Source organism: Schistocerca nitens, chromosome 1 (assembly GCF_023898315.1).
Source record: "Schistocerca nitens isolate TAMUIC-IGC-003100 chromosome 1, iqSchNite1.1, whole genome shotgun sequence".
NCBI lineage: Eukaryota > Metazoa > Arthropoda > Insecta > Orthoptera > Acrididae > Schistocerca > Schistocerca nitens.
The window spans coordinates 338,947,961-338,970,911 of record NC_064614.1 but is presented as its reverse complement, the minus strand read 5'-3'; the positions used below and the strand labels follow the sequence as shown (position 1 = coordinate 338,970,911).

The 22,951-nt window shown below is 46.8% G+C and overlaps 1 protein-coding gene across 1 annotated transcript in view; it reads right to left on the bottom strand.

Annotated features, from left to right (window-relative positions):
* LOC126246633 (palmitoyltransferase ZDHHC8) overlaps window positions 1–22,951 on the bottom strand; it is a 293,717-nt gene that overhangs the window by 147,466 nt on the left and 123,300 nt on the right. Inside the window, exon 5 of the mRNA XM_049948415.1 lies at window positions 2,344–2,469. Coding sequence (XP_049804372.1) covers window positions 2,344–2,469 — 126 coding nt within the window. The remainder of the gene's footprint in view (window positions 1–2,343; window positions 2,470–22,951) is intronic.

The window sequence follows — 22,951 nt, the reverse complement described above, 5'->3', positions numbered from 1 at the left end:
AACAAACACACACATAAAATTCAAGCTTTTGCAACCCACGGTTGCTTCTTCAGGAAAGAAGGGAAGGAGATGGAAAGACAAAAGGATGTGTGTTTTAAGGAAGAGGGTAAGGAGTCATTCCAATCCCAGGAGCGGAAAGACTTACCTTCTCCCTTAAAACCCGTCTTTCCCTCTCCTTCCCTCTTTCCTGAAGAAGCAACCGTGGGTTGCTAAAGCTTGAATTTTGTGTGTTTGTGTTTGTTAGTGTGCCTATCACATACCAACGCTGTACAGTACATTATAGTAAGAACGTACTGTTCAGTAGTATTGCTCTTTTTCCAATACATAATAGCAGCTTTTGTGTGGTTTATTGCAACGTTTTTACTGTAGAGAACAATATGCATACCTACAGCAGTCATTTTTGAGTTCACAGACTGTTTATTTTAATGTAAATCCGTGTATTTCTTTACTTTCTGATAATCTGACCTTTTTTCCATCCCGATCCATACCTCAGACCAGACCCAAAGGTGACGGATCACACGAATTGTATTGTATTTTGCTATTCCCATTCCATAATCTTCTAATTTACATTCCTAATACACTATCACTGCAGCCATTATATGTTGCTAAATAGTATATGAGGGACTTTTTTTAAGACTTCCAGTAGCCCATAAATAAAAGACACTTGTATCTAAAAAACTATTTTATAGCTCAAAGAGCAAAAGGCAACCACTCACCTACAGGGGATTGATGTGTGGAGCACAGAAACATGTAACAGGAAACAGCATTCACACTAGGTTTTGAGCATCACCTCTTTCCCTAGCAACGGCCCACACATTCACACACACCGAGTATGGCTGCGTGCAACTGTGTGTGCTATTCCTAGAAATAGACTAGTCCTTGAAAGCTAGTGTGGATGTTCCTCTCTGTTCTGTGTTACTGTACTCCATGCATATGTCCGCTGTAAGCGAGTAGTTGCCTTTCCTTTATTTTATGTATTGTTCCATCCAAGAATTTCCAGTATTGTTTTATTATTAAAAGTTGCGTGCACTTATTGTAACTTTTTTTAAATAATCACCATAACAATTGAGGCATTTGTCATATCTGTGAATGAGCTTTCGAATACCCTCATAGGAAATGTCAATGCCTTTGAATTGCGAATAGAAATGTGAGCTGGATTCAATGACACACCCGAAACAAAACAACAATGACAACAACGGAGACACACAAATTCACCATGAAAGAAAAACAATTCTAACAAACCTTCAACAACCAAATGGTATGTTTTGGAGCCAAGCTTTTGGAGTTCAGTAAGCCACAGACCATGATGAACTTAGCGACTTTTGGAATCTTTGTGATCTGTAACTGTCCGTTTACTCACATTGCTGGTGCAATCCAACAGTTCCCTGTACAATTTCAATGTGACATTTTCAATCACCCATCATACATTGATAGTCTAGCACTGAGTGACTTATCTTTTCCCTGAACTACATAGGTGGCTCAGAGATAGCATTTCCAAAGTAACAAGGAGCTTCAAGATAAAAACAAGACTCGTTTCAGTTCATTGACAGACCATTTTATGTAGAGCATATTGGAATGTTTGTTCACAGGTACAACAAATGCATCAACAAATACAGTAATTATGTCAAAAAGTAACCATAGGCTTATGTAACTTCTAGTACAAAAGTAATTTTTATATACAGTAAAAAAATGATTATACAGTAAGTTACATATTTTGTGTATTTTCATTCAATAATGTCATATGTAATAATGTTCTGGGTTAACTCATCTTTAAGAAGGAAAGTCTTCATGTCTCAAAAATAAATGTGCTGTACGAATAATATACGGTGCTCATTCATGATCATCTTGTACACAACTGTTTAAGGAGTTAAGCATTTTTACTCCTGCTTCACAGTATATTTGTTTCCTTATGAAGTTTGTTGTAAATAAACCACCTCATTCATTACACCACATTGTAGTTTTCTTTCGCACAAAAGAAGGGCACAACACTGCAATCAAAATATCACTTGCCCAATGACCTAAAATGTCAGGCAACAAAGTTAAACTGAAAAATAATTTCATTGACACCTATTCTGTACAAGGATTTCTGCTTTTGTAATGTGTAACACCGTAATATGGCATGTAGCCATATTACATATGATTGGGTATCGTGAGCGTAAAATGACTCGGTTCACATCATTACAATCAATTGTACGAATGTTCCATGGAACATGAAGCTAACTAGCTAACTGCTAACTGGTCTTATTTATAACCGATCAAATGTTAAAACAAAAAATTCAAACAACAAAAAAAATACCATTGTATATAACTTTCACCTAAAGGGAGATTAATGAATGTGTTGACCATTGAGTGAAGAAAGGCCTTTTTTTAGATATCTCTGGATGGCACTGACTGATATGGCTCATACAGTACAGTTTGTTTCCAGTACACAGCAAATTTATGGGTTCTACTGTAATTTTACTGCCAAACCTAAAAACACAACAGAATGTTGTTTCTGTAGTTCCATAGTAAAAGAATTCGAGACTGCTTGACAATTAAATTCTAATAGCATAATCTCTATTTCATGGCAAAATGAAAAAAATGTACAGTTACTGCAGTTAATATTGTCTTCTAATTACTTTATGTTCCGAGATAGAATATATTCACAACCAGATGGTGTCACCATAAGCGGTTTTACCTCTAGCACATTGGCAGATATTTTCATAAATCATACATACAGAGAAAAATATACTGATATGGCCAACAAGATTTTTTTTACTACAAGAGTTATATTGAAGAAACACTTGTTCACAGTAATGACATTGTTAAAACCTTGAGTGTACCATTACAATATAGCAGCATACATACAAATAATATTTTACTATGAAATTATAGAAATCAGCTTTCTATTAATTTTTGGGGGGGGTGGGGGATAATGGGGGTGAGGAGAGTCATCAGTCTTGAGTAGTTTGGTGCGGTCTGCCTTAATTTCCTCTCCTGCACCAAGTACTTCATCTCTGAGTAGCAATTACACCCAACATGAATGTCTCCTTGATGGATATATTCCAATATCTATCTTCTCCTCCAGTTTTTACCCTCTACAACATAAACTATTCCAATGTCATACCGCATCCTATCATCCTCCTCCTCCTCCGTCATACTTATTTTCAAAACGTTCTAAAGCACCACTTCCGAAATGCTTGAATTCTCTTCTTTTTGTTCATGAGTCACTTCCTACAATTTCTTTTATTCCAAATGTACATTCTCTAACATTTCTTCCTCAAATTAAGAGCAATGTTCAATACTGGTAGATTTTGTTTGGCCACACGCACACTCCCTTTGTCTGTGCCAGTTTGCTTCTTATGTCTCCCTTGGTTCATTATTTTACTTTCACGGCACCAGAATTCCTTCATGTTATCTAACCGGCAGACCACAATTTTGATGTTCAGTTTATGACCCACATCAATTCTGTTATTTCTCATTACTTTCATCTCTCTATTTGATTTACTCTCAGTCCACATTCTGTGCTCAGTGGACTGCCCATTCCATTCAATACATATTTTATTCTGCCTCACTGTAACTCAAAATACCAATTTCATCAGCAAATCTCATTCATGATATTCTTACACTCTGTAATTAATTCTACTCCTAAACTTACCTTATTTCCACTATTGCTTCTTTTATGTACAGATTGAACAGCATGTGAGAAATACTGCATTGCTGTCTTACACTGTTAATTTTAGTCTGAGCACTTCATTCTTTGTCTTATATTCTTATTGTTCCCTCTTGGTTTGTATACATTATGTACATTACCCATATTTCCCTATAGCTTACAACTATTTTCCTGAGAATTTTGGGTATCTTGAACGGAGATGTCGAGTCACAGACAGGCACAACATAAAGACTACTAAACATATAAGCCTTTGGCCAGAAGGTCTCCTTCTGTCTGATTCTACGGTGAGGGATGCCAACATCAATCAAAAGACTATCAAGAAAGCTTCTGCAAAAGGCACTAGTGGCCGAATGGAAACCAGGATGGTAGATCGGGTACAACAGTAGTAACGTGGAAGGGGCAGTTGTGCCACAAACTTGAGAATCATAGTCCAGACAGGACAGAACTAAAGCCCGATAAAGGTGGAGAAGCATGACATTCTCTGTCCCAAGAGGTGTGGGCAAGGAAGCAAAAGACATTTAGCTTACGAAAACAACCAATCTTCAGACAGAGGATATGGGGCAACAAAGTTAGCTTGTTGTCAGGATCCTGGATCCAGATGGATTACCGTATTTACTTGAATCTAAGCCGCACTCGAATCTAAGCCACACCTGAAAAATGAGACTCGAAATCAACGAAATAAAAAAATTTCCCGAATCTAAGCCGCACCTGAAATTTGAGACTCGAAATTCAAGGGAGAGAAAAGTTTTAGGCCGCACCTCCAAATCGAAACAAAATTGGTCCATTGTAATATGAAACACAATTTAGGTCGAATGAATGACGATACAGCTACAGTAGTTTGGTTCGAGTCGTAAGCTTAGCAGTTAAGCTTTACCAGGTAGCCATTGCTATGCGTCAGGTCCGTATTTATACGGGTACCTTTCCTTTTTCACGTGCTTCGTCTGTTTTGAATTGATTGTTTATTTTTCTTTGATCTGATAAGTGCTGCTCTCTTTGTTATAGGTGTTTACGTCACTCTAAGTTGAAAATGCGTTGTTGTACTGTCATGCATTGTTTGTCGCATTCTGATGTGTGTTTACGACCTGTCGCCGATCGCGGCATGGCTTGGTTTTGTGCGCGCTACCGCCGCTTCTTTGATAATGATCAACAAGAACCGAATAATAGACTGCGTATGATAGATGTTCTGAACGAGAGTTTAGCTAAAATTTTTCGCCGTTTGAAAATCTTTGCAGGCGCCTCTTTTGTACATTACATTCTGCACAGAAATTAGAGTCATCTTAAATTTAAAAATCTAGTCAATTGCAGTGCTTCATTTCTGACTGTATCACTCTTAGGCATAAGAATAATACGAATATAAACACGACATGATATGTATATTCTTCCGCGTTTGCTGTTGTCTCACACTAGTTTCGAAGTTTGTTAGGCAGACAGTATTTAAATGAGATAGCAGCAAACACGAAAGAATACATGGCAAAATGTTTGTATTTGTATTATTCTTATGGTGAAGAGAATACTGCATGCGATTCTCAATTCTCACTGGTAGGAAAAAATTCAGAACGTAGAGTTGGCCATATTGACAAACATCCCAAACAGTCTTGCCAGTCGGATTTTCATAGTACATTGAAATGCTGCTACATTCGAAGATGAACAATACGGAATTTGTATTTACTTCGTTGGATAATGTATGAAAATGCAGTGGTCGAAACTCAAGGCGGAGAAAAAAAGCTCGTCTTCCACCTTTTTTTTTAATTTATTTACTGACTCAGAGGTTTTGGCACCAGTATTTATCTTTGTGCCTGCAAAGCGTGCCTGTGTAGCGCTACATATATTCGACGGCAGAAGTTAGTTGTAGCGGCACCTACCAACATTTTTCAGAACTTGCGCTTATTTTGCACTCGATTCTAAGCCGCAGGCGGTTTTTTGGATTACAAAAACCAGAAAAAAAGTGCGGCTTGGATTCGAGTAAATACGGTATGGCATGATAACAGAAATGCACCACCTGCAACTTAAGGGAAGAGAACTGAAAACTGTATTACAGAGTGAACACAGAGTCACAGACGACTTCATCCTGAAAAAAAAGGGGCAGACATGACCTGGGAGGCATAAGAGACCTCAACACAATGGAAAGCTGTGTGAGTAAACTGGCCATCGAGAGGTGGGAGGGGAATGACAATTAACAGGTTGTGGTCGCTATTGCAGAGGTCATCATACAGCAATGAGTATAATGAAGGGAGAAGAGGAGGGGAAGTGAGCCAAAGGTCAGCAGCAGAGAAAATGCTGTAAGCAGCAAAAAATGGGCAGGGGAATCACCACGAAGAAGGCACATGTAGTGGACTGCAAGAAACTGTTCTACGAGAAGAGCCCAACTACATGAAAAACCACTGCCCACTAGGATTGATGGGCCTTAAAATCCCAAAGGAGCAGAAAGGGAGTGCGGAGTTGCTGGAACACAGAAGTTGGGCAGAGGGCATATGTGGCATGTTGGGAGAGAGAAATATTGCAAACCACGACTACAAGGTCCAAGTTGTACCGGATTGCAACTGCTCCCAAAATGGTACAAAGGACACTTATGTACTAACAACGTCCACACAGACCAACTGCAAATGTCACCGGAAGCCTTCAAAGGGTGATACAGTTCTGACAAAGCATAGAACCCATGAAAGGTCAAAGAATGAGCATCCTCAAAGTGAGGCTCTCATAGAACAAGAATCAGCAGTGTGACAGGAAATAGGTGAGAGTAGAATCCATTACACGTCCACTGAATAAGCACAAGATAGGATTCTAAATCCACCATCTGTCATCCACAAGGACAGGACAAAATCCAGCAACAAGAGGTCAGACTCCGGCGCATAAGGTAGGGAGTAAGGGTTGTGCATAGGGGTAGGAGGGGGGGGGGGGGGGGGGGCAGCAGGCAACATCACCGGAGCGGACTCGTCCCATGTCTCCTCCTCCTCCTCCTCCAGCTCCTCCAGTCAAGGAGAGCAGGGACCGAAGCAAGAGCTGGCTTCAGCGAGTCCCTGAACTAAGAGACAGAGAGCAACCTTGGTGCACAAGGACTGTTGCCCCCATGGCTCATCTGTAACACTATCCCTCTGATCAGGGACATTCTGGGGGGAGCGAGCCCTAACACCAGCTGATGCAGCAGAGAGCAAGTAATGGGGCAGAATGGTGGGGGAGTAGGAAAGGACATGGGGGAGGGGGGCGATGGAAGAAGCGGTACAGAGTGTGAGAGGGAAGAGTGGAAGAAGCGGTACAGAGTGTGAGAGGGAAGAGTGGAAGAAGCGGTATAGGGGGTGAGGCCGGAGGGGGGGGGGGGGGGGGGCAGGGTGGCAGGGTGGTGGTGCTGAGCGAGGAACGCGGAAATGGTCATGGGGAGGGGTCAGAACGGGCAAAGTGGTGGCGGGGGGCGGGGGGGGGAAGTGCAACAGGCAGCTTGGGGTTGGGGGGGGGGGGGAACAGGCAGCTCGCGTGGGTGGAGGAGAGGCAGCTCGCGAGGGGGAGGGGTGGCAGCTCGGCAGCTCGCGAGGGGGAGGGGTGGCAGCTCGGCAGCTCGCGAGGGGGAGGGGTGGCAGCTCGGCAGCTCGCGAGGGGGAGGGGTGGCAGCTCGGCAGCTCGCGAGGGGGAGGGGTGGCAGCTCGGCAGCTCGCGAGGGGGAGGGGTGGCAGCTCGGCAGCTCGCGAGGGGGAGGGGTGGCAGCTCGGCAGCTCGCGAGGGGGAGGGGTGGCAGCTCGGCAGCTCGGCAGCTCGCGAGGGGGAGGGGTGGCAGCTCGGCAGCTCGGCAGCTCGCGAGGGGGAGGGGTGGCAGCTCGGCAGCTCGGCAGCTCGCGAGGGGGAGGGGTGGCAGCTCGGCAGCTCGCGAGGGGGAGGGGTGGCAGCTCGGCAGCTCGCGAGGGGGAGGGGTGGCAGCTCGGCAGCTCGCGAGGGGGAGGGGTGGCAGCTCGGCAGCTCGCGAGGGGGAGGGGTGGCAGCTCGGCAGCTCGCGAGGGGGAGGGGTGGCAGCTCGGCAGCTCGCGAGGGGGAGGGGTGGCAGCTCGGCAGCTCGCGAGGGGGAGGGGTGGCAGCTCGGCAGCTCGCGAGGGGGAGGGGTGGCAGCTCGGCAGCTCGCGAGGGGGAGGGGTGGCAGCTCGGCAGCTCGCGAGGGGGAGGGGTGGCAGCTCGGCAGCTCGCGAGGGGGAGGGGTGGCAGCTCGGCAGCTCGCGAGGGGGAGGGGTGGCAGCTCGGCAGCTCGCGAGGGGGAGGGGGGCAGCTCGCGAGGGGGAGGGGTGGCAGCTCGCGAGGGGGAGGGGTGGCAGCTCGGCAGCTCGCGAGGGGGAGGGGGGCAGCTCGCGAGGGGGAGGGGGGCAGCTCGCGAGGGGGAGGGGTGGCAGCTCGGCAGCTCGCGAGGGGGAGGGGGGCAGCTCGGCAGCTCTCGAGGGGGAGGGGGGGCAGCTCGGCAGTTCTCGAGGGGGAGGGGGGGCAGCTCGGCAGCTCTCGAGGGGGAGGGGGGCAGCTCGGCAGCTCTCGAGGGGGAGGGGGGGCAGCTCGGCAGCTCGGGAGGGGGACGGGGGACGGGGGGCAGCTCGGCAGCTCGTGAGTGGGACGGGGGACGGGGGCAGCTCGGCAGCTCGTGAGGGGGACGGGGGGCAGCTCGGGAGGGGGACGGGGGCAGCTCGTGAGGGGGAGGGGGGGCAGCTCGGCAGCTCGTGAGGGGGAGGGGGGGCAGCTCGGCAGCTCGTGAGGGGGAGGGGGGGCAGCTCGGCAGCTCGTGAGGGGGAGGGGGGGCAGCTCGGCAGCTCGTGAGGGGGAGGGGGGGCAGCTCGGCAGCTCGTGAGGGGGAGGGGGGGCAGCTCGGCAGCTCGTGAGGGGGAGGGGGGGCAGATCGGCAGCTCGTGAGGGGGAGGGGGGGCAGCTCGGCAGCTCGTGAGGGGGAGGGGGGGCAGCTCGGCAGCTCGTGAGGGGGAGGGGGGGCAGCTCGGCAGCTCGTGAGGGGGAGGGGGGGCAGCTCGGCAGCTCGTGAGGGGGAGGGGGGGCAGCTCGGCAGCTCGTGAGGGGGAGGGGGGGCAGCTCGGCAGCTCGTGAGGGGGAGGGGGGGCAGCTCGGCAGCTCGTGAGGGGGAGGGGGGGCAGCTCGGCAGCTCGTGAGGGGGAGGGGGGGCAGCTCGGCAGCTCGTGAGGGGGAGGGGGGGGCAGCTCGGCAGCTCGTGAGGGGGAGGGGGGGCAGCTCGGCAGCTCGTGAGGGGGAGGGGGGGGCAGCTCGGCAGCTCGTGAGGGGGAGGGGGGGCAGCTCGGCAGCTCGTGAGGGGGAGGGGGGGCAGCTCGGCAGCTCGTGAGGGGGAGGGGGGCAGCTCGGCAGCTCGTGAGGGGGAGGGGGGCAGCTCGGCAGCTAGTGAGGGGTGGGGGGGCAGCTCGGCAGCTAGTGAGGGGTGGGGGGGCAGCTCGGCAGCTAGTGAGGGGTGGGGGGGCAGCTCGGCAGCTAGTGAGGGGTGGGGGGGCAGCTCGGCAGCTAGTGAGGGGTGGGGGGGCAGCTCGGCAGCTAGTGAGGGGTGGGGGGGCAGCTCGGCAGCTAGTGAGGGGTGGGGGGGCAGCTCGGCAGCTAGTGAGGGGTGGGGGGGCAGCTCGGCAGCTAGTGAGGGGTGGGGGGGGCAGCTCGGCAGCTAGTGAGGGGTGGGGGGGGCAGCTCGGCAGCTAGTGAGGGGTGGGGGGGCAGCTCGGCAGCTAGTGAGGGGTGGGGGGGCAGCTCGGCAGCTAGTGAGGGGTGGGGGGGGCAGCTCGGCAGCTAGTGAGGGGTGGGGGGGCAGCTCGGCAGCTAGTGAGGGGTGGGGGGGCAGCTCGGCAGCTAGTGAGGGGTGGGGGGGGCAGCTCGGCAGCTAGTGAGGGGTGGGGGGGGCAGCTCGGCAGCTAGTGAGGGGTGGGGGGGGCAGCTCGGCAGCTAGTGAGGGGTGGGGGGGGCAGCTCGGCAGCTAGTGAGGGGTGGGGGGGGCAGCTCGGCAGCTAGTGAGGGGTGGGGGGGGCAGCTCGGCAGCTAGTGAGGTGTGGGGGGGCAGCTCGGCAGCTAGTGAGGGGTGGGGGGGCAGCTCGGCAGCTAGTGAGGGGTGGGGGGGCAGCTCGGCAGCTAGTGAGGGGTGGGGGGCAGCTCTGCAGCTAGTGAGGGGTGGGGGGCAGCTCGGCAGCTAGTGAGGGGTGGGGGGCAGCTCGGCAGCTAGTGAGGGGTGGGGGGGCAGCTCGGCAGCTAGTGAGGGGTGGGGGGGCAGCTCGGCTGCTAGTGAGGGGTGGGGGGGCAGCTCGGCAGCTAGTGAGGGGTGGGGTGGCAGCTCGGCAGCTAGTGAGGGGTGGGGGGGCAGCTCGGCAGCTAGTGAGGGGTGGGGGGGCAGCTCGGCAGCTAGTGAGGGGTGGGGGGGCAGCTCGGCAGCTAGTGAGGGGTGGGGGGGCAGCTCGGCAGCTAGTGAGGGGGGGGGGGCAGCTCGGCAGCTAGTGAGGGGGGGGGGGCAGCTCGGCAGCTAGTGAGGGGGGGGGGCAGCTCGGCAGCTAGTGTGGGGGGGGGCAGCTCGGCAGCTAGTGTGGGGGAGGCAGCTCGGCAGCTAGTGTGGGGGAGGCAGCTCGGCAGCTAGTGTGGGGGGGGGGCAGCTCGGCAGCTAGTGTGGGGGGGGGGCAGCTCGGCAGCTTTGGGGGAGGGGGGGGCAGGAACGAGCAGCTTGTCATCTTTGGGGGAGGGGGGGGGCAGGAACGAGCAGCTTGTCATCTTTGGGGGGGGGGGGTCAGGAACGAGCAGCTTGTCATCTTTGGGGGGGGGGGGGTCAGGAACGAGCAGCTTGTCAGCTTTAGGGGGGGGGGGGCGGAACTAGCTACTTGGTATCTTTGGGGGGGGGGGGGGCAGGAACGAGCAACTTGGCAGCTTGGGGGGGGGGGCGGACAAGCAATTTGGCTGCTTTGGAGGGGGGGTAGCATGAACGAGAGACTTTTCAGTTTGGTGGGGGGGGGGGAGCAGTAAGAGCAACTTGGCTGCTTTGGGGTGGGAGGGGGAAGCAGGAACGAGCAGCTTGTCAACTTGGGGGGGGGGGAAGCAGGAACGAGCAGCTTGTCAGCTTGGGGGGGGGGGGGGAAGCAGGAACGAGCAGCTTGTCAGCTTTGGGGGGGGGGGGGAAGCAGGAACGAGCAGCTTGGCAATTTGGCCGTGGGGGGGGAGCAGGAACGAGCAGCTTGGCAGCTTTAGGGGGAGGGGGAGGAGCAGGAATGAGCAGCTTGGGGGGGAGGGGGGGCAGGAATGAGCAGCTTATGAGGGGAGATGGTGAAGGAGGATCAGGAAGGTTATGAGGGGAGGTGGTGGAGGAGGAACAGGAAGGTTATGCGGGGAGGGGGGAGGGGGGTGGAGGAACAAAAAACTTATGGGTGGGGGCAAAGGAACGGGAAGTTTATTGGGGGTGGGGGGGGGACGATCAGAGAGGGGTGGGGTCGGAATGGGCAGGTGGGGGGGGAGACAGGTTGCTGAAGAATTAAAACTTCTTGAATCGGCAGAAATACAGGATACCTATGGTATTTGTGGAGAGGGACTGAATAGGACTTTTTTTTTTTAATTTACGCAGTACCTACAGCAATAATGTGACAGCAAAATGTAAAAACCCTTAGTAAACGAAGAAAGATATACCAACAACGTAAGTTTTTCTCAAAGTTTTTCTCAAATGCCAACAACATCATTGATAACTAAAGGGAGAACATGTTGATCATGTTTAAAACTAACTGAATGGTATAGAAGCCATGAATGACAACTCTGTTCCAGTTACTGTATAACAAAAATTAATGAATAGTACCAAAATGAAACAATATTATTCAATGCATTAATTACAAGATGGCCTTCACTTTCTCCTATGTTTCTCTTCTGCATTATGTACACAAGTGATGTACTGTACCTATCACATTTAAAATCTCCCACACACATAACCACAAAACACACAACAAATACATAATTAGTCACATCCGTACTTTGAAAAAAAAAATAAATAAAAAAATAAACAAACAATCAAATCAATAAATAAACAAACAAACAAATCAATAAATAAACACACATTATGGGATGTAATTTTCTAGCTTCCTACATCCATAGCAAAGACAGAATTGCTTAGCTTTCTAACCAATTTCTTTAACTTTAAAACACGATATAGTAACACGTACATTAAGATGGGCACACAATTTTTGCATTTCACGATGCATTTGTTTTAAAGCCTCATTGATGTTATTTGTATTAAGATCATCTTTTCACGGCACTGAGATCTTTGTTAAATGATGGCACAATAAACGGTTCTTGTTCAGTTTCATTTTCGTCAATCACATGTTAGCTTTCAGTATCTGTTACAATTTCTTCTTCACTCACCAAGGCGGACACGTTAAGACTGTTGTTTACCTGGGTGATGTACTCTATTTCACAAAGTGACAAAGGTGGACTAAGTGCTTGTGTTCATTCTACACAAGAAATGTGATCCTCATCCTCACCATTTTTCAATAACTGAGCTCGTAGAAATCAAGTATGAGGTAGCCGTTCCCTTTGCGATGCTGACATTTGTTTTGCCATTTTCTAATCAGCATATTATGTGTGACCCTTCTTCAATATTAAATACTTCCCTCTCTTATGAGACATTTTTAAGGTGATGCTTGGGCTGACTTAACGAACATACCAATTTGAAACCAAAAAGCTACTGAAAATAAAGGGTTTGAAAATGGGCATTATATTGTTCTTGGTATCGCATATACGAAACAAAAACGAACATTGGACATTATAGCCAATATATTTCTCCAAAATGTAATAAAAAATACATCATTTTCAATGAGAAGCTGTAATAAGAAATGTTGTACAAAGTAATTTTTCAAACAGTGTTTACATATGATTTAGGCAGAATCATTAGATTTTGCTGATATAGCCAATGTGTCATTAAAGCAATGTTGTTCTAAATGGTAATGACTACTTTGTACCATTCCATGTCAGATCACACACACACACACACACACACACACACAGTTTACTTCACCATTTTAGATTTTTGCTACACTCTGATAAACTCAAAGTGGTTGATGAGACTGAAAAAAAAATCCTATTTTTTAGCTTAAACCTTTTCTCAAATATGGGCATGTAAAATTTTCCAAAACTGGTCAAAAAAGTGTTCACAGACTTATTTAAATCACTCTAGGAGGAGGTGTTCTAATTGAGCTAGAGAACTGGAAAAGGTGTATTTTTGTATCTTTTTATGCTCTTTCCAATGGTATACAACAACATAACTTTTAATTATGATTTTTTTTTTCAAAATACAAATTTAAATTTTGATCTAATTTTTTTCCAAAAAGCACTTAATTTAAAATTTTCAAAATATTTCCATAAATACTTAGTACTGTTGTAAATCACATGGTAAAATATAAATATAACGTAATAATGGGTTTATTGTTAAACAAATTAATCCTGACTCCTGTTTTTCAGTAATAGCTCTGCTTGACCAGATCTACCTTTAACAAATAGTGATTTTAATTAAACTATAAAGAAAGGTAACAAAATAGTATTTGAAAAATCAAAATATCACAGTCTTAAAACAAAACCAATTAGCATATTTTATAACAAAGCTGATTGCTTCCTTTAATTTTATGGAATTTAGACTAATAGCTTATTAATTAGTAAACCAAGAATGCTTAACATGAGATCTATAAGTTCAAATTTTAATAAGGTATGAAGAAAGGGAAGTATTTATAGTAGTTCTGATCCATATTGCTTGGACCAGACTATTAAACAAAAAAGTAATTACATACATGATGCTTGTTTTTGCATAATAGGTTCCCATATATATATGAAACACTATACTGTTGGAGCTAATGATAACTTTTAAACTATCTACAAAATATAAATTAACACTAATCTGTAAAAATATTAAGGTTTGAGTTGAAAGCAATTCCCAAAATTTTCTTGGACTTTTAAAGATTATATTTTAAAAAAGCCAACTAGGTTTGGCTTACATCACTTTCAACAAGAGTGTATGTTCTCCCAGCCAGAGTAAATGTATTTACTTTTGTGAGAACATCCACAATTGGCACTCATAGGACACCCGCATGTGTAGGAAAGGAGACTGAAGTAGCTGGTCCACAAGGTTGAAGAGAAGTTATTTTCACTTCATCAAGTTCTTAATTCTTTTCTAAAATTTACCCAAGCCACAAGCTGTTGGTATACACATGTAGTCTGATACATCTTGTAACTTTGGTTTGTCCTGTGATGTAGTTACCTCCCTCTCTCAACACTACACGTTTACCTGAAAACTGTTTCACTAATAATTCTGATGTAGTATTGCGAATGACTGCACAAAATTGTTTTGTTCCTTTTAGTGTCAATGCTTCTTCAAGCTGGCTTTTTAAGAGCATTTCTGAAGCAGCTTACTCTTCTTGAGTGGAATAGGCAAAATCTATTTTTTATTTTATCTACTGATCATGAATTTCCAGCATGCTGGAATAGCTGTCTGTCAAGAAGTTCTGTTAATCAGCACAAAAAAAAAAAAAAAACAGTCCAAAGTTGCAAGTTTTAATTCTTTTATTTACTCTATTACTATTTTTGAGCCAAGACCCATTTTCAAATCAACTAACATAGTCAAAAATGGTATCTCCCAAGATGTGAAAACCATGTCAAAAATGCGCAATGAACAGTTCAGGGTATACCATTTTTGATTATGTTAAAATTATTTAGAAACGGGTATCGGCCTGAAAATAGACATTCAGTAAATAAAAAAAAGTAAAATTTGCAACTTTGGACTGGTTTTCTGTTGTACGCACTGCCCACTCAAATAGATCTCATGGGGTTTGGATCTGGTTGTGGTATACCTTTGCAAACTTGCAAGAGCTGCCAGTCTGTTAACGGAACCCTCTAACCCAACGTAAGCCCCTTTCCAACACGTTGTCGCGACAAAGTGCCACTAAACTTTTATTTTGAGGTTTTCCTCACAAAAAAAGTTTCAGAAAGTTATTTTTATTTTTGAACCATCTGATAATTTTTTTTGTAAGTGTAGCGATTCGAGAATTTCTGCGTAAATTCTAGAACCACTCGTCCTTCCACCATCTCAAACACATGATATTTTAGATGTGAATGGGGAAAAAGGAACCCTATATGCAGTGCATCACCTGTCTGTGTGTGCAGGTCTGAAATTTGTCGTGAGAAGACTGTAGACACGGGGGTCGAACGGCACCAACGAGTACTTGTCGGTCAATCCATGGAAGTCATAGTGAAAGCACACGGAAAAACTAAGGAACTTCTGTGTTATTCTGTGCTGTTTTGTATTGGTGACTATTGTTAGTGACAAAGGAACAGTGGAGTTGAGAAAGACTTAAGTAATTCTTAACTTGGACTTGCTAGAGGCAAGACATGTTCCTGATATCTGTATAATAGAAATGTGATTTTTAAACCAATTCCGTTGTAGAAGTAACTTAACGGTGTGTAATGGGAGACGACATGGGTGACTTACAAGAAGTCAAATATTTATGTGAGAAATTGTTCTTTATAGAAGTTGAAATGTAGAGAGAGAGAGAGAGAGAGAGAGAGAGAGAGAGAGAGAGAGAGAGAGAGACCCTTACAGGTCCCTTTAACTAGCATCATTCTTTGGAGAAGAAGTTTTTAGATATTCCAGTAGCTGTCTAACCAGCGAAGAAGATCGGCTGCGCACTCACAAGTAAGTCAACTCATGTAAAGGAAATGGAAAGGTCGCACACATACTTCAACACTTCAAGTCGTCCAAACTGTTAGAGAAGCTTTTGAAATTTGTTATATATGAAATTAGATTCTTCTGAAAGGTCTAAACAGCAACTGTATTGTGATTATTATTATTTCTTTCTTTACTTTCTCAGACGTTAAGTCTGGTTAAGAATGGAAAGTGACGCGGACCTTGATCAAGCGTCACTTCCTATTAACTGTACGGTATGTGTTATATTGCATTTAGGAACTTTCGGGTAATTGAACATGTATCAATAATTACGGATTTCTGTAGTTGTATATATATGTTTGGATGTAGCTGTATTGCATTGATGTACTGGTGGATATTGTGTGGTATGACTCCTGTAGTTGATAGTATAATTGGTATAATGTCAACTTTATCCTGATGCCACATGTCTTTGACTTCCTCAGCCAGTTGGATGTATTTTTCAATTTTTTCTCCTGTTTTCTTTTGTATATTTGTTGTATTGGGTATGGATATTTCGATTAGTTGTGTTAATTTCTTCTTTTTATTGGTGAGTATGATGTCAGGTTTGTTATGTGGCGTTGTTTTATCTGTTATAATGGTTCTGTTCCAGTATAATTTGTATTCATCATTCTCCAGTACATTTTGTGGTGCATACTTGTATGTAGGAACTTCTTGTTTTAAAAGTTTATGTTGTAAGGCAAGCTGTTGATGTATTATTTTTGCGACATTGTCATGTCTTCTGGGGTATTCTGTATTTGCTAGTATTGTACATCCGCTTGTGATGTGATCTACTGTTTCTATTTGTTGTTTACAAAGTCTGCATTTATCTGTTGTGGTGTTGGGATCTTTAATAATATGCTTGCTGTAATACCTGGTGTTTATTGTTTGATCCTGTATTGCAATCATGAATCCTTCTGTCTCACTGTATATATTGCCTTTTCTTAGCCATGTGTTGGATGCGTCTTGATCGATGTGTGGCTGTGTTAGACGATACGGGTGCTTGCCATGTAGTGTTTTCTTTTTCCAATTTACTTTCTTCGTATCTGTTGATGTTATGTGGTCTAACGGGTTGTAGAGGTGGTTATGAAATTGTAGTGGTGTAGCCGATGTATTTATATGAGTGATTGCTTTGTGTATTTTGCTAGTTTCTGCTCGTTCTATAAAGAATTTTCTTAAATTGTCTACCTGTCCATAATGTAGGTTTTTTATATCGATAAATCCCCTTCCTCCTTCCTTTCTGCTTAATGTGAATCTTTCTGTTGCTGAATGTATGTGATGTATTCTATATTTATGGCATTGTGATCGTGTAAGTGTATTGAGTGCTTCTAGGTCTGTGTTACTCCATTTCACTACTCCAAATGAGTAGGTCAATATTGGTATGGCATAAGTATTTATAGCTTTGGTCTTGTTTCTTGCTGTCAATTCTGTTTTCAGTATTTTTGTTAGTCTTTGTCTATATTTTTCTTTTAGTTCTTCTTTAATATTTGTATTATCTATTCCTATTTTTTGTCTGTATCCTAGATATTTATAGGCATCCGTTTTTTCCATCGCTTCTATGCGGTCGCTGTGGTTATCCAATATGTAATCTTCTTGTTTAGTGTGTTTTCCCTTGACTATGCTATTTTTCTTACATTTGTCTGTTCCAAAAGCCATATTTATATCATTGCTGAATACTTCTGTTATCTTTAGTAATTGGTTGAGTTGTTGATTTGTTGCTGCCAGTAGTTTTAGATCATCCATGTATAGCAAATGTGTGATTTTGTGTGGGTATGTTCCAGTAATATTGTATCCATAATTTGTATTATTTAGCATGTTGGATAGTGGGTTCAGAGCAAGGCAGAACCAGAAAGGACTTAATGAGTCTCCTTGGTATATTCCACGCTTAATCTGTATTGGCTGTGATGTGATATTATCTGAATTTGTTTGGATATTAAGTGTGGTTTTCCAGTTTTTCATTACTATGTTTAGGAACTGTATCAATTTAGGATCTACTTTGTATATTTCCAATATTTGTAGTAACCATGAGTGGGGTACACTATCAAAAGCTTTTCGGTAATCAATGTATGCGTAGTGTAGAGACCTTTGTTTAGTTTTAGCTTGATATGTCACCTCTGCATCTATTATCAGTTGCTCTTTACATCCTCGCGCTCCTTTGCAGCAGCCTTTTTGTTCTTCATTTATAATTTTGTTCTGTGTTGTATGTGTCATTAATTTCTGTGTAATGACTGAAGTTAATATTTTGTAGATTGTTGGTAGGCATGTTATGGGGCGATATTTAGCTGGGTTTGCTGTGTCTGCTTGATCTTTAGGTTTCAGGTAAGTTATTCCATGTGTAAGTGTATCAGGGAATATGTATGGGTCTGCAATGTAACTGTTAATGATTATTATTATTATTATTATTATTATTATTATTATTTTGTGGGGCACTCAACTGCACAGTCATCAGCGCCTGTACAAAGTCCCAATTTTTACGCAGTCCAATCCAGCCACAGCCACAAATGATGATGATGAAATGATGAGGACAACACAAACACCCAGTCCCCAGACAGAGAAAATCCCCAACCCAGCCGAGAATCAAACACAGGACCCTGTGATCCAAAGGCAGCAATGCTAGCCCCTAGACCACGAGCTGCAGATAACTGTATTGTGCTCTAAGCAATCTGAAACAATGCAAAACTCAGATGCTCAATTTTGTCTTGGTGTTTGTAATAAATAACTAAAGGATGTCCAGTGATAACTCTGAGGTTGATCCTGTAGAATTACACTATAATTTTCTGAAAATTCACATGTGACAACTAATTCTGATTCATTAAGACTTTCTTTTGTAGAGTTGTTTGGCAAAGAAGTCAAGCCGAATCAAAGAGAACATCTTACTACAGAATAAATCTATATACATTATTCAGGAGTTATCTGTACGATTTCCAGATTGCAGCTGTCAACTGACACCCACTAGCAGATCTGAACTCTTACATGTCTTGTATAATTTTACATATTACAGTTTCTCCTTTACAAAATTCACAATTTCACATGTTGCAGTCAAATGATGATAGTTTGCAAAGCATTTTTGCAATGTGTCGTTTGTAATTGTTTATGTTGCCATTTGTTACTGTATTTAGTTTGGCATTTTCTATCAAAAATTGTATGTTTTGGTGAGTTGTGCCTACACAAACAGAGTGTGTGCTACTCTGTCCTGCTAATAAACAATGTTTTGGTCTCAACACAGTAAATTTAGAAAAAACTGTTTTTATGTTAGAAATCTTGTGTTTAAAGTGTTTGTAAACTGCTTTAAGGTTACACAATGCACGTCTTTCTGATGTTTTTGTTTTACTTCCAATTTGTTCCATAACAGTCACACAGTCTTTAATACCTGCCATTGCCTAGCTAACATCATTTTCATAAAATGAATGCACAGTTTCTATTGGTAAACGTTTCTCTGGCTTTGGTTTGGACCTACCATATATTCTTTTTCTTTCAAAATTTTCTTTGGGTTGCCAAACAATGTAATTAGAAGCATTAAATTTGCTCTTTGTCTTCCTGTTTATTTCACTTTTCAGGTGGTGGTGGTGGTGGTGGTGGTGGTGGTGGTGGTGGTGGTTGTTGGGATGTTTAAGGGGGACTAAACAGCAGAGGTCATCAGTCCCCCATTCCAAAAACAGGCGAGCCGAAAATGTGCGGAGCAGGTAAAAACCAAAGGGGGGGATGAGACTCCCCCCAGGCACTAAAAGAACACAAATGCAGCAAAAAACACTACAAACAAGAAGAGTACAGATGAACACCAGACAGAAAGAAACAGAAGAAAAGAAGAGGGCCGGAGACTGGTTGACTGACCACGAGAACAAAAAAAGGGAAAGAGTCAACCATCCGACTATACACCAAAACAGCAACAAATTTTGAGAGACGCGAGGACAAAAGACACAGAAAGGGAAAGGTGCAGGACCTCCCTAAATAGAACCATAAAAAGGACTACCACGGATAAAAGTTAAAACGTCATCAGCCATGGAGGCATCGTCGCATAAAACCAAAGGCAAAGTGCCCGGGAGATTAAAAGACTGCCGGAGGGTGCGCAGTTGGGGACACTCCAACAAAATGTGGGCGACCGTCAGCCGGGACCCACACCGACACAGGGGGGGATCCTCCTGACGCAAAAGATGGCCGTGCGTCAGGTAGGTATGGCCGATGTGGAGACGACACAGGATGACAGAGTCCCTGCGAGAAGCCCGCAGGGAAGAGCGCCACACATTGGTCGTCTCCTTGCCAGCCCGCAGTTTATTCGGGGCTGTCATGCCACGCCACTCAGCAGACCACATGCCAAGCACCTTACAGCGCAACACCAGCTGCTGATCGCGAGCCGTGAGGCTGATCTACAAAGCTGGGGCGTCGATCGCCCCTTTGGCCAGCCTGTCAACACGTTCGTTCCCCGGGATGCCAACATGACCTGGCGTCCAAACAAAGACCACCGAACGACCAGAACGGGTAATGGCGGAAACAGACTCCTGAATAGAGGGCACCAGAGGAGAAGAGGTATAGCAGCGGCCGATGGCCTGGAGGCTGCTCGGGGAGTCACTGCAGATGACGATGGACGTACCTGAGCAGAAACGCATATGCTCAAGAGCGCGCAATATGGCCACCAGCTCTGCAGTAAAAATACTGCAGCCAGCCGGCAAGGAGCGCTGCTCAACATGGGCAGCGTGAGCAAAAGCGTAGGCAATGCGACCATCAACCAGGGAACCATCAGTGTAGACAGCCTCACAGCCCGAAAATGAGGCGAGGAGCACAAGAAAACTGCGACGGAGGGCCACAGGCGGAACTGAGTCCTTGGGTCCCTGTGCCAAGTCCAGACGGACGGACGGCCGGGGCAAACACCAGGGAGGCGTAGGTGCACGGACCCGGAAGGGAGGCAAAAGAGGGAAGCACCCCAGTTCCGACAGCAGGGACTGGATGCGGACAGCTATGGAAAGCCCAGACCTAGGTCGCCTTTCGGGCAGATGGAGGACCATGGCAGGGAAAAGCAGGCAACGACTGGGATGGCCCAGCGAGCAATGCACGTGGACAGCATATTCGGCGAACAGTCTATGGCGGCGAATCCGCAGCGGGGGAACCCCGGCCTCCACCAGTAGACTATCCACGGAGCTCATACGAAAAGCGCCAGTTGCAAGCTGAACCCCACAGTGGTGTATGGGGTCTAACAACGTCAACACTGAGGGTGATGCAGACCCATAGGCCAGGCTCCCATAATCAAGCCTGCACTGCACAAGGGCTCTGTACAATCGCAACAGCGTGCAGCGATCTGCACCCCAAGACGTGTGACTCAGGCAGCGGAGGGCGTTGAGGTGCCGCCAGCACTTTAGCTTCAGCTGAGTAATATGAGGAACCCATGTGAGCCGGGCATCACAGACGAGTCCTAAGAAGCGGCAAGTGTCCACCACTTCAAGCAGGTGGCCCTCGAGGTAAAGTTAAGGATGAGGGTGGACCGTCCGACGCCTGCAGAAGTGCATAACTCGAGTCTTGGCTGCATAGAACTGAAAACCATGAGTCAGAGCCCATGATGCTGCCTTGCGAACAGCTACTTGCAGCCTGCGTTCGGCGATTCCCGTAGTCGTGGAGCTAAATGAGATGCAGAAGTCGTCGGCATACAAAGAAGGAGACACCGACGACCCCACGGCTGCAGCCAGACCATTAATGGCCACTAGAAATAAGGAGATGCTCAACACCGAGCCCTGTGGGACCCCATTTTCCTGTGTATAAGAGGAACTAGAGGTGGCACCGACTTGCACCCGGAAAGAGCGGCGCAATAGAAAGGTTTGAAGAAAAGCCGGGAGCTGACCACTAAGACCCCACTCATGCAACGTAGCAAGGATGTGATGCCTCCATGTGGTGTCATACGCCTTCCGCAGATCAAAAAAGACAGTAACGAGATGCTGACGTCGGGCGAAGGCCGTACGGATAGCAGATTCCAGCCACACCAAATTGTCCGCTGCAGACCGGCCCCGACGGAAGCCACCCTGGGATGGAGCGAGGAGACCGCGCGACTCAAGGACCCAACACAAACGCTGCCCCACCATACGTTCGAGCAATTTGCACAAAACGTTGGCGAGGGTAATGGGACGATAGCTGTCCACCGCCAGTGGGTCCGCACCGGGCTTCAAGATGGGGACAATAAAACCCTCTCGCCATTGCGACGGGAACACGCCCTTGCTCCAAATGCGGTTAAAGATGGTGAGGATGTGTCTCTGGCAGTCCCTGGAGAGATGCTTCAGCATCTGTGCGTGGATGCAGTCTGGTCCTGGTGCTGTATCAGGGCAATCGGCGAGGGCAGCAAGGAATTCCCTCTCGCTGAAAGGAGCATTGTATTTTTCAGAACGACGCGTGTGGAATGATAACGGCGTCTGCTCGGCTCGCTCCTTGAGAGAGCAAAAGGCGGGGGGATAAGTTGCAGTCGCAGAGCTCTTAGCAAAGTGTGCAGCAAGGTGTTCAGCAATGGCGGCAGCGTCCGTGCGGACAGTGCCATCCAAGGAGATCCCAGGGACACCCATAGGGGTCTGGTATCCATAAATCCGCCGGCTCCGGGACCACATGAGCGAGGGGGAGATACGGGAGCCCAAGGATGAGACATACCTCTCCCAGCACTCCTGCTTACGCCGTGTAATAAGACGACGGGCCAAGGCACGGAGCCTCTTAAAGGCGATGAGGGTCTCTAGAGACGGGTGCCGCCTATGACGCTGGAGGGCCCGCCTACGGTCGCGAATAGCCTCAGCAATCTCTGGCGACCACCAGGGTACAGCCTTCCTCCGAGGGAGTCCAGAAGAGCGGGGGATGGCAGCCTCAGCCGCCGAAATGATTGACGTGGTTAAGACACGGACCACCTCGTCAATGTTACCCTGTGGGGGAGACGCGATGGTTGCAGCAGAAGTAAAAGCCGGCCAGTCAGCCCTGTGGAGAGCCCAGCGGGGCAGGCGCCCAGAAGAATGACACTGGGGCAGTGACAAATAGATGGAAAAATGGTCACTACCACACAGGTCAGGATGCACTCTCCAGTGGAGGGATGGGACAAGGCCAGGGCTGCAAAGAGAGAGATCGATGGCTGAGAACGGGCCATGGGCCACACTGAAATGCGTGGGAGCACCGGTGTTCAAAAGGCTAAGGTCGAGCTGAGCCAACAAATGCTCCACGGCACGACCGCGGTCATCGGAGAAAGTCCCACCCCATAGAGGGTTGTGGGCATTGAAATCGCCCAGCAACAAGAAAGGTGGCGGCAATTGGGCTATCAGAGCAGCCAGGACATGCTGCGCGACGGCACCATCCGGTGGAAGGTAAAGACTGCAGATGGTAACAGCCTGTGGCGTCCACACCCGAACAGCGACAGCCTCTAAAGCTGTTTGCAGAGGAACAAACTCGCTGTGAAGAGAGTTAAGGACATATATGCAGACGCCACCAGACACCCTTTCATAAGCTGCCCGGTTCTTATAATAACCACAATAGCCACGGAGGGCGGGGGTTCGCATTGCGGGAAACCAAATTTCCTGAAGTGCAATGCAGAAGAAAGGGTGAAGGCTGATAAGTTGTCGGAGCTCAGCTAGATGGTGGAAGAAACCGCTGCTGTTCCACTGGAGGATGGTATTGTCCATGGATGG